This window comes from Anticarsia gemmatalis, chromosome 11 (assembly GCF_050436995.1).
Source record: "Anticarsia gemmatalis isolate Benzon Research Colony breed Stoneville strain chromosome 11, ilAntGemm2 primary, whole genome shotgun sequence".
In the NCBI taxonomy this organism is placed as follows: domain Eukaryota; kingdom Metazoa; phylum Arthropoda; class Insecta; order Lepidoptera; family Erebidae; genus Anticarsia; species Anticarsia gemmatalis.
The window spans coordinates 10131964-10144265 of NC_134755.1; the positions used below are offsets into that span (position 1 = coordinate 10131964).

General features: G+C 33.4%; 2 protein-coding genes across 2 annotated transcripts in view; one reads left to right on the forward strand and one right to left on the reverse strand.

Moving 5' to 3' along the window:
- Positions 1 to 101: 101 nt before the first annotated feature.
- On the reverse strand, positions 102 to 3549 carry eIF2Balpha (eukaryotic translation initiation factor 2B subunit alpha). The gene is made up of 7 exons (XM_076119830.1): positions 3395 to 3549; positions 3208 to 3309; positions 2783 to 2922; positions 2387 to 2503; positions 1417 to 1529; positions 799 to 943; positions 102 to 420 (listed from the first exon to the last, which is right to left on the reverse strand). The coding sequence occupies exons 1-7, from the start codon at positions 3405 to 3407 to the stop codon at positions 139 to 141; spliced, it is 912 nt and encodes a 303-aa protein (XP_075975945.1). The 5' UTR covers positions 3408 to 3549; the 3' UTR covers positions 102 to 138.
- A 761-nt stretch (positions 3550 to 4310) lies between these two features.
- Positions 4311 to 12302, forward strand: part of Men (NADP-dependent malic enzyme) — a 48077-nt gene continuing 40085 nt past the window's right edge. Inside the window, exon 1 of the mRNA XM_076120249.1 lies at positions 4311 to 4470. Coding sequence (XP_075976364.1) covers positions 4424 to 4470 — 47 coding nt within the window. The 5' untranslated portion in view covers positions 4311 to 4423. The remainder of the gene's footprint in view (positions 4471 to 12302) is intronic.

Here is a 12302-nt window from a genome sequence, read left to right on the forward strand (position 1 = left end):
GCGATAAACCCTAGCAATTTAGTGTTGGATTGCTTCAACCAGAGCACTACTTATACAACACACAAAGGAATATCTAGGATTAAAAAGAACAGTCAAACGCATTTAAAAGTATAAATACAATTTATTATCCAAAAATATTTACAAATACAGTTTTATAAGCTCGTCACTGACGGCCGAAGGTGTTAGAATTCCTAGATCAGTGAACAACAGGGTGATATAAGCCGGTGGGGTGTAGTCTACTAAGGGATGCTGTTTCGTCAGATCTTTGCCAGATTTCAGTACACTGGATAAGTACTTGAACTCATTCGGTAAGTCTTGCTGGTTGAGAGGGTATATTCTTGAGAATTTGAAGCTTTCTGTTAGTACGTAGACTGGTTTCTTTAGTTCTAGTGCTGCCATTCCTAATGCGTATGTGCCGATCTGGAAAAATAATTTAATTTAAAACTTAGTAGTAGTTTACCAGGACTATCTGAGACAGGTAATCTTGCTGAGCAAATCATCCTTTGGGATTTGGTTAAGTTTACTGACAAAATAATAAACCGACTGTAGTCACTACATTCTAGTAAGAAAAATAACAAGTCTATATTGAGTATATTGTCTTCTCAAAAAAAGAAGCTCAGCTAGCTCCGCAGCTCGCTAGACAAACCATGATATTATTTCGGACTATACTTGTTAACGTATTATACTTTATTGCTGTTTTTTTTCACTCGCTCATATTATTTCCTGTGTAAAGTATCAAAGAAGAGTCTCTTCCTTAAAATTATCACCGATAAACATAAAATCTTCAGTGGTATATACCTTGTTGATAATTCCGCCGCTCTCCGTGACTCCCTCGGCTCCGATCATGACGATGTCGACCTGCTCCATGATGTAGCCGACCGACGCGTCCAGGATCAATGTCGCGTCGATACCAGCCGCCACTAGCTGTTTGTGCATCAGTTCACTATAAAGATACAATAAAGTTATGAGGACAAAAATGCCGACGAAAAAATCGTGATTGTTGCAAAATTTTTGTGTTCCTTTCATCTTTTTTTAAGTACAATTCCTATACTAAGAATCGCTGGTGTCGTGGGGACCTTTACAAACACACAACGGCAACGAAGTTGAACCAGAACAAAAACATTTTTGAAAATTGCACAAATAATAGTTACGTGCGGGAATCGAAACCTTGCCCTCCCGACGCAGTGGCTTGGCGTTCCAACCTTAACCACTGCGTCACGGTGGCGGCTTGAGATCAAAAATATGACTGTTAAACGATACATACGCTACACGAATAGGCTGTGGTGTAAACTACAAATTAGCCATGGGCCCTCGAGGTTACAACTTTGAAACTATGACATACTATCTATGCTATAACTTAATTATAATTCAGTAACAATAAATAAACTGTATATACTATAGATAAATGGTGCTTACCCACTATTGTCTGGACAAGACATTGTGACATACACTTCAAACCTCTTGTTAGCTTTTGCTGCTTCTAACATTGCTTGTAGCACTACCCTAGATCTTGAGTGGGTCAGTATTTTCTGAAAATAAAAGAATTTGTGTTATAGAATTACATCATTCCATCAAGAGCCTAGGTGGAAGCATTTTTTTGAATATTTCATAAAGAGATAGAAACATGGCTGTATATCATACATCTTTGCCTACACTTGTAAGTATAACAGGTTTGTTATTAAGTATGTATAAAAATTATTTAAAATATGTGTTCCATTATAAAAAAAAGTAGAAATGTTTATGTAAAATCAAGAATCTATTTTATTTTCTGCAGAGATTGTAGTTCATCATAACCAGTTATAACTAGAGATACAGACAGGAAAATAATTATTTAAATTGAACACAGATTCCACTTTATTGGTAAGAACAAAATGTCAAAACAATATACTTCAATTATTGGCTTCTATTATTTTGACATTGAAATATGCAACTTTGATGAAATTGTTATTTAACAAAAAACTGTTTGCAATTTGTTCACTCCTTATATCTCCAATTGCAAAGCATTAGTAATGGTGAAAAGAAACAACATCAAACAGGTAGAAAAGATCTACCATATTATGAATACAATAATTGAAGAAATAAGTAATGTAATAAAGTCTAATAGATCTACTTTTCATGATAATGCTAGTACCTACAACAGATAAACATGTATCTATTGTCTTACATGATAGTAACCCTCTTATTCATAAACACACTATAAACCTACTTTATTTAAACAACTACTAAAATATGTTTACTCTGTTTCATTTCGCTAAGCAGTGAAAGAAATGAAAAACACTTTATAAGCCTTTCATAACTTCATATATTTTTATGAATAAGAGGGTAAGTCTTTTGTTAACTTATTTTTGCTTGCCACTAACAAAACTGTATGCTTGCATATACTTACACATCCGTCTTTTATAAATCCCATAGCTTGTTTAGCCACCTTGCCTCTCGCCTCTAACAGTTCATTCAGGAATATATGGCCACGCTGCAGCATTATTTGTTCACACTCTTCAAATGACTGGAATTTAATAAGATTTTTATTAATGGAAATTGTAGTATAACCTGGGAAAATATTTATAAGTTATCCTAATGGTGATTAGCATGATACTATTCATGTTAACTTGCACGTGTTACGTGTCCTATGTGCATAAAATAAAGGACTATCTTGAGGTTAGATCAAATTCAGTTAGTTTTGTAATATAAAGTTTTACAGTATAAACGCAAAGTAAAGTTAGTGTACATAGTCAACAGTTACCTAGTTTGCCTATATATAAAAATATTCTTTAATTGTCCTCACCTTAACATCAAGTTTGGCGAATGTGATAAACCTCATAAACAGTTCACATCCTGAGGATATAGCAGTAACGGGTTGATCACAGTGTTTCATGGCATCCACCGCCAGCTGCAGGTTTAAGTCCAGCTCTCTCACTGTTGCCACTGGTAATATAAATATTAACACATACCTAAATATGGGACAGTTACATCATGCAACAAAATCACTCGGAATAAACACACAAACTTTAATCCCAAAAATACAAAAATAGATGGATTTAGTAAAAAAACTCTAAATAATATGACCAAGTAAGACCAAATACCCCGTATAAGTATATTTTATGTTTAATTCTCTTGGTAAAAAGTGAATTTAACATGTACCAAAAGCATGATGTAAGAAATAAAATCATGAGATGGGTTATAAAATTTTGAAAGTAATTGCTATTATACCTTTGTAGTTTTCTATCACAGATAATAGTGTTCTAATAGCAGCAACTCCAGCCGAAACATCTTCCTCCTCTCTCATTATTTTTAGAAATATTTCTTGTACTTCTGTAAACGTAAAAATATGAAATATTGTGAAAACATTTTAATGTCGTCTCAGACTTTAAAAGTTAGACGTTCAATCTTAACCAACCTTCTTTTTTCATTTTGAATTCTTAATTTAATGCTGTTTTTTTAACTGAAATAACAAAATACTGAATTGTTTACGTAGGTTTCGCTAAACATAACCTAACTTTTGGAAACGTCACGTATTTCTTGATGTCAGATTCAGTTAGATATTTGTCATGTAATTTCGTTCAAAAATTTAGTTTCTAGATACACATTTACATTAAAACATTTGATAATGTGCAAAATCATGCAAAATAGTTTCAAATTGCTCATTAATGTCGATAAAAGTAGTTAATATTCATAACATCATGTGATCCATAAAGTAGCTGCATTTTAATACTTTCTCCTAGACTTTACCAATGCCAGTCAGTACTCGGTGATCTTAGTAAATGTCCGGACAGATAGAGGTCACTTTATTTAAAAACCAGATTAAACTTACTCCAGATAGTTAATCTAATTTTATCAAGTTTATCGTATGTTTAGATTCTATTTATTACTTTTAATCATTAGTGTACTTAACTCGGTTATAATTATTGGTAATCCGCATTAGTATTTTCTGCATCACATTGGTAATAACGATTAATATTAAGTTAATATCTAAACGCAAATGAGAACCACTTCTGCCTCACAGCAAATCTTGATAAAACCGAATATATTTCATAATATAGATAAGTAAATTAAACTAAATAGAATTAAGTCAATTAAATAGTCCTTGAAAACGATCAAAACTTTTTTTTGAACGTATGTCACTTTTTATTTTACGACTACCGCCATCTGTTATCCAGTAGCCCGAAACAAAGTTTACAAATATTTTCAAATTAAACATAAGTTTTCCTTGTTACCTGTACGTTTTCTTGAGACAATTAAAGGAAATGACGCCACTTAGTACTGAGTAAGGTTTAGCTGAGCGAGGGAAAGTCACGGTCACCACCGCTCTCGACGATGCCATTCAAAGTGCTAGTGGTGGTGGTGCAGACTGGACGCGTAGTGTGCCAGAACATTTGTTTACTAAACACCGGCTTTAGTGTTATACAGTACTGTTGAATCGGCGGATATGGGAAACTCCGCATCTGTCAAGCTTAACGACAAACGGCGCTGGCAGTAAGTTGTACTATGTCATTGATTCTATGTGATATTTAAAAATATATTGGCTGTATAATTTATGACCTGAGCCTATAGTTATATTATCTGTTAAGTTGTTAAGAAAATACGTATAGATACAAACTTTTCAGTTTGTAAGATGTCATGATAAGATAGTTATCGTAATTGCAGTTATTACTTTTGATCTAGACACGAAATCTTTTAAAAATACCTACACAGATACCTGCATACCCTCGAATGGAAATGTTTATTATTTGCGCATGCTAATGTTATCTACATTAGTTTATTTACAAGTCGGAAAATGTAGGACAACAAGTATGGCTCTACTGATGCATCGTTCAATATTTGTTTATGTCATCGTTTACCTAGGTAATAGCATCATTTGATTGCATAATTCAAACAGGAAAACATTTATTTATGACTTAAAATCACAACTATTATGGAATAAAGTCTTACTGCGTATGGTTATCTATGTTTGCGATGCATACCGGTAATTTCTGAGCAGATTTTCATGTAATATTACTCAATAAAGAGTAATTAATAAGGTTTTAGTCATAAAGTTTTATGTTTATTATAGAAAGGCGAAAATCTTGATACAACATATAACTATCATATGTAGTTATATTGCTTAAGAGCAGTCATAACAATTATGTTTTGAAAACTTTTTATAGTTAACGTGAAACCATACTAAACTATTACAACATTGTTGCAAACTATTCTAGAAACAAAAACTATGCAACAGGCCATTAAAACTTAGGTACTATTTTTTCCTATGACTTCGCCCGCGTAGTATAGCGACTTAGGGTAGAATTTCCATACTAACATTCATCCCATCTTCTAACCCCCTATAAATCTTCTCGACGACAACTTCATCGCTGAACCAAATGTCATTAAAAACGGTTCAGTGTTCTAGACGTGAAACCGTAACAGACAGACAGACATAGTAACTTTCGCTTTTAAAGTAGGGAATAAAACACAGCAAGTAACAAAAACAGGTGCGTAAAGTAAATAGCCGAAGAAAGTAAAAGTAAACATTATCATACAATGAGTGAGTCACGGAGTTAATACAACATAATTAGACTAGGAAACAATTATAGCGCTGTGTGTCGAGGCTGAAACAGGTACCTAGGAACAATCTGTTACGCTGATATTGACATTAATTCGAAGGTATTTCGTGGAGAATAGTAAAATCTCGCCTGAATTTTAACAGATTTATTCCATGATTAGCTCACACAATAGTTAATCAGTCATCGTATAGGTAGCATACAGTTGTATGATTTACAACCGACAGTAGTAAACAAATTCACCTAAATATTGGGTTCGAATTCCATCCATTTATATGACTGTATTGAAGCATTTGTTAATTAAGTATTCTTCATTGTCTTGTCCTTATCCCACGCTCGTTGATGTTTTCTCTCATAAAAACATGTTGGTCAAAAAGATATGACTGATTTTTGCCTGCCTCACGAAACCCCCTCTTTATTCGTCAAGTCTTTTAATATAAAATTAAAAATATGATAAAAATGCAAATACGGTGAAAAAATAAAAAAAAACTGGCCATAACTTGATCTTTTTCATGATTTCTAATATATATTAGCATTTTAAGGGTTACTTAAAACCCATCTACATTGTCTACAGTTCGTATTATTAAGTAAGAACTAATCAGACCGCGACAATTTCCTTGGCCGCGTAAAACTATAGATTTAAGGCCATTTCGCAACTGAAGGGTGTCTGTTAACATATTACAATAACAAATGGATATTGAAACAATTATTTCTCTTCCACTATGATAATGGATTGCGAAATCTCCGGTTTGATTTCCGGGCAATGTAAAGTGGTTGGATTTTCCCAATGTTGGTTGGAATTTTCTTAATAGCAAAGTTAGGTTAGGTGTCTCGTTTTAAGCGATAGTCTCGCCTGTGTCATAAGACCCAGAATACCTAGACGGTGAAACATGAGTGTATTGTCTAAAACTCTAAAAGCTAGGCCTAAAAGCTAATTCCTATTCAATACTTGGTAAGTATATTAGCAGTGAATTGATAGAAAACACAGTTCATCTGTTAAGATTTTTTTTTAAATACTTATAATACAATTATTAAAAAGTAAATATAACCCATTAATGTCCCACTGCTGGGCAAGGGTCTCCTCCCGTAATGAGGGAGGGGTTAGGCCTTGAGTCCACCACGCTGGCCAAGTGCGGGTTGGGGACTTTGCATGCCCTCAATAATTGTATTAAACAAATTTTTAGGCTAGCAAGGTTTCCTCACGATGTTTTCCTTCACCGTTTGAGCATGTGATAATTATTTCTAATACACACATAACTTCGAAAAGTCATTGGTGTGTTGCCTCGGATTCGAACCTGCGACCACTGGCGTGGGAGGTGCTAACTTAAACCACTCGGCTATCACTGCCGACTGCGTATTATTATTGACTATAAACTTCAGCCTTTAGTCTAGCGTTAAAACTCCACAGAAATTTTGTAAATATATACCTCCTTATTGATAAACCTCGGTTTACTTGTACTAATATTATTATACTTTATCTATACCACAATATCGGAAATCCATTGTGGTCGTTCCATTATATTTATCTATAAAGGTTATTTTATGACACGGAAACGAGAAAATAAATAACTATAGACTAATAGAATACTGCTTAGTCCTTGCTTTTAAAAATACTGTGTTATTTTTCTCTACATCACAATAAGTATTTATTAAGTTATTATTATTTAACATGAATTTGTAACAGGCGGTTATGAAGATATGAATGACTTTTTCAAAAGGAAAGAACATATTTTCGTGATAATTAAGATGGCATCGCCTCCGTTCCTAAATAATGGAAGAACAATTTTATTAACATAGTGAATAGACAAAGTCCCTAACTCCATATATCTACACACACTATCACTACTCCATCCAATAGCGTTCAAACTTATACAAAAAAAAACGCTATTGATTAGATAAACTACCGCTAAATGTACCTCAGAAACCGGGGGTAAAGATGAATAAAAAAAAATAGAAATCGGTTATATTACAAGTTACATCAGCGTTTTTTTTTTGCGGGCGTACTAACAGGCGTAGTATAGTGGATCATAAAACTATAATTGGTCTATACCCTCGGCCATAGAGTACGTTTTACGATGATTGTACCACTTATCACTGAGTAACACAAACCATTACTAATTCAAACAGTTTTACAGACCTGTTAGTCATCGGTAATGGCACTAAAGATGCTATCTCAAAGAAATCTCTCATTTCATTGCTATTTAATGCGATTTCTGCTGCTGTTTTTCAACAGTTAAAACTTTCTTTGTATGGTAATGTAAATAAAGAACGTAAAACTACTATGTTTATTGTTTTGTTATAGTAATTTGGTAAGCTGTAATGTAGTAAAAAGATTAAAAGCTAAATCTGTGATAAAACTGAATAAAACAGCACGGTAAGTCATGCTAAAGTTCTAATAATAATTAGCGGGCTAACCCGACTACAGAAAAATTAAATCCCGTTGATTCTGTTCCCGTGGGAATTTTGATCCCATCGATACCTTGTCCCGACAGTTACGAAAATATTAAAAAAATAAGCAATTTAGTTTAATTGTGCAAAAGTTATGCGCAAAAATACATTTTGGTGAAATTATTTCATTAATCAAAATAGGAGAAGATAAGATATTTAATAACATAAGAAATTATCGTAATGTGTTTGGGATTTAAAAACATGACAGTTAAAAGAGCACTGGCCATTTTTAAATGAATTTAGCATAAAAAAATCTAATCGCATAAAATCACTTTAATTGTTATATTACCGCAATTGAACCACCCCCAGAGATTAATATCGCTTACGATTGATTTAACAGCCTTAGGGTTAAAACGACGTTATATTAAATCATGTCAATATTCGTTCGTGAGTCATCCCTATACCTTAAACACCTGTGGTTCAACCCTTCTGAGATAAATTAATTGAACCCTTATTTACGACCACAACGTTACTAATAATTTAAAAGGGCTGTTGAAGTTAAATCGCAAGAATAGATTTTAAGTGTTGTAAAAGCTTTTGTAAATATAGGAGTAATAAAATGAATCATATAGTTTAGAACCGTACTTATATTAAACAGTTTTTACTACTATATAAATCGAAGTATAAGTTCGCGTATGGATAGAAACTTAACTAAATCAGACTCCATATCCTTTTTTCTTTATTGATGTTGAAAAAACAATAGATTACAAACATTATGACACATAGTCAATCTGCGACGACGGCGAGTGTAACCTGCGCCGAAACGTCAGGCATTTTGAGATAAAATGCGTGTTTGCGTTAATTCTCAGTAAATTTTATCATATTATGATAGAGGCAAAGCGTCATATTCATACAAATTAGAAGTAGGTAGATGAAACTAATATTATTTAATAGGACACGCAAATTAATATGATCACGCAGCCAAAGAGTTTTTTCTTCTGACAATGGTCTTAAGCCTTTGTCGTAATCGTTATTCCGTTTTTTCTAATCTCCATCCGACCTTGCTCCTCATAAGATTAAGTATGATTAAAACACATAAAAGAATATAAAACTTAGTTGACATTACACATTAATAACGACATAAGATTGATAGAATTAATTTGAGACGTGACTGTGTCGCAAAAATTTTCGACAGACTTCCGTCTTAATAACATTAGTCTAAATAACTTAATAGTATATTTGACTACTATTATGTGCTATAATGACTTTGTTCTAACTTCCGTAAACGTTCTACAATAAGTTCAATAGAAGTTATTCTTATCCTGGAATAGTTAAAATACAGGAGAAAAGGTTGAGATAGAGAGTAGTCGTTATCTCAAGAGAAGGCTGCCAGGTTAAGCTAGAAACAAGACTTTCCCTATCCAGATAAAAATCTAGATGATAGAACAAGTTAAGATGTTTATGAGTGAAAACACATGAGCGACGTCTGCTACCACGGCCAGGATAGCCCGCGCCGATATGTCAGGCATTCAAAGGTAAAATGTGTGTTCGCGTTTATTCCCGTATTCTATTTTACCATAAACATTCAACGAAAACGTTTCAAATCATGTAGACATGAGTGAGTTCTTAAAAATGATGTCAGTAAAAAGCAGAATTAGCAATGCTGAACCCATTAAGTTATGTGGCTAGACTGGCTAGGAAAGGAATAGAGAGAGTAGTCAAGAGATTCGTATTCATTCAACATTAGTAAAGTATTCATTGTGTATGCACAGCTGTTGAGGCATATTGCCAAATAAATCGGAAGTGTTAGGTTGAGCCTGACTAGACATAAGAGCCTTGGTGTTCAGTCATTGGAAAACGTAGCAAAGAACGCATGACTTGACGTATTCACTGATTCGTCATTCTGAAACTGACATACAGGTATGAAAAACAACAGCAAATATCCCCGTCAAGGGGTTATTTATTGCATAATTCAGAAGAATTTTTCATAATATTTTAAGGGGTTTTACACATACCGTACAACGATTAAACTTTACTGTTATGTCCCCGAATGGCCAGAACCAAAATGTAAATACTTGTTCTTTTTAACCGACTTCAAAAATAAGGAGGTTCTGAATACGACCGTTTTTTTAATTACTTTGAATCAGTGTATAGTATCTGTATGTCATGTATTATTTTTTTTTATTTCGTATGAAAATTAAATTCACGTTAAATTCATGGTAATCATTGGTAGTTTATATACCGAGCCCATACGCCACAGATAATGCAAAACAAACACATTTAAAATCGTATGTTTATTGTAGTATTAATAGCAATGATGCTGTCCACATCACGAAGTTATAAAGTCAAGTTTAATGATACGTGGTCGACAGGAACTATGTAATTATATTGCACATACAACACGTAATTACTTGTATGTATAGACAATTTGCGGTACGGTTCGACCTCGAGTTGCCGCCGTGAGGTCTCAGACATGTATAAGTGACTTTTAAAATGCTCTCATGGTTCCTATACATATAGCATAGCCCGCGGGTTTTCGTGACTGTCTCGGGCTAACGGAAGGATATCATATATTTGATAACAAATTGTAACCAAATTAGCTTCGTGCATGCTTAATATAACGCCTGTTATACTCATAAGTGTAAAAGTATATGAAATAGTTACTCCTACGTTTTACTAGCAATGTTAGTCCTATGTAATACGGGGCGAGCCCACTGCCTTATATAAGAAACGTTACCGAAATCCGGGCTGTTATAGAGAAATACTCTGATATAAATCAGAAAAGACCCATAGCATTTTACCCAAACCAACAATCGAACATTTGAAGATGTAACAGTTTCTTTACAAGTTAGATTTTTCTATTGAGCAACCCTACAAACAAACTACCATTGCACAAATCTACAGCTTTAGTACTCAGATTTATGAACAAATACACATAATAACAATAGTTAATTGTGGCTAGGCCTTGGATTTACTAAATTATCCGCGAAAGTGTATTTTGTAATAACATAATGGTTAGTTTAACGACATTTTGTTTCTTGTTCGTTCATTAGAAATGTATTTATTTAGTTACGGTTTTGTTAGTTTTACTATTAGTTAATACGGGTATTAAGTACATAAATTTAGTAGATAATTTACCTATAAAACCCCATAAAACTCTGTTACTATCAAGGATTACCTTATAGTGTGGCTAGTGGCTAATATTGTAAATAGTGCCACGATAAAATTAAATATTTCTGGAAAATGTCTGTAATTTCGAATTGAATAGTAATTTATTCAGATCCGTAGCCTGTATGGTTTCTTAAATGTCACATGCATTTGGCGAGTTTATAATAGAATTGAATAAGAACGTACCTAATGCACCTCTCATGGACAGGTAATGGCTATTTTATGATAATACTAACAACTTCTTTAAATTCGTCCCTCTGAAAAGATTTTTAGAGGTAGAAATGAATATTATGGATGTGAATATGGCAAAAAACGTTTGCAAGGATCGTACCAAGTGGAGTTCTTTGGTCTCTGCCTATCCTTATGAGAAAGAAGCGTCATATCGTGATATTATGTATGTAAGTATGTAAATGTTCATATACTATCTGTTGCCCAATTCTCAACAAAATCCTCTCTATATTTTTTTCCACAGAGTAACAAACATCCTCACAATCACTAATAACATAAGTAGGATTTAAAGACCATTATTTTCAACTACGTTTTTCTTAGCAAACGCTAGGAATATGCCAGTAATGTTAGTAATATAATATTTTCCACTTTCTATAAGTGTGTACTTTCACTGCGTTAACTGCGTATGAGCGCATATAACTGTGCGGGATATTTCGCTCAGTTTCGTCATAACATTGATGACCAGCCGTCATGACCGCAGATCGATTATTAAACGATTGTGGTACATGACCACACACATTATTGGTTATTATATCGACTTTGTTTCATGTATTAGAATAGAAAATGTGATTTCAGTTTGTTGTGGTTGGCTTTCAATCCACAATGGATCATCAATGGATAAACAGTTTATGCCCGGTTACTGAGGCATATTTAGCGGTAGTTTATCTATTCAAACTGTTTAAACAAATTTAAACGCTATTGAATAGATAAACTACCGCTAAATGTCCTTCAGAAACCGGGGGTTAGTGGCTCAATTCAAACAAACAATTCAAATATTGTCTCAATATGAGACAATATTTATTTTACTTACGTTATAGAAATAAACGTGAGCAAGGAGTCCTTCTTTTACTATGGTTTCGATTTTAAATTCTGTTCATTACCTGAGTATAAAACTTTTCTTTGTAACGTGATGCACCTGGACAGCAAAAAGGGACTTTAACCAGAAAATATAAAGTAACAGCTTGAAGTTTAGAGTAGAAGGCA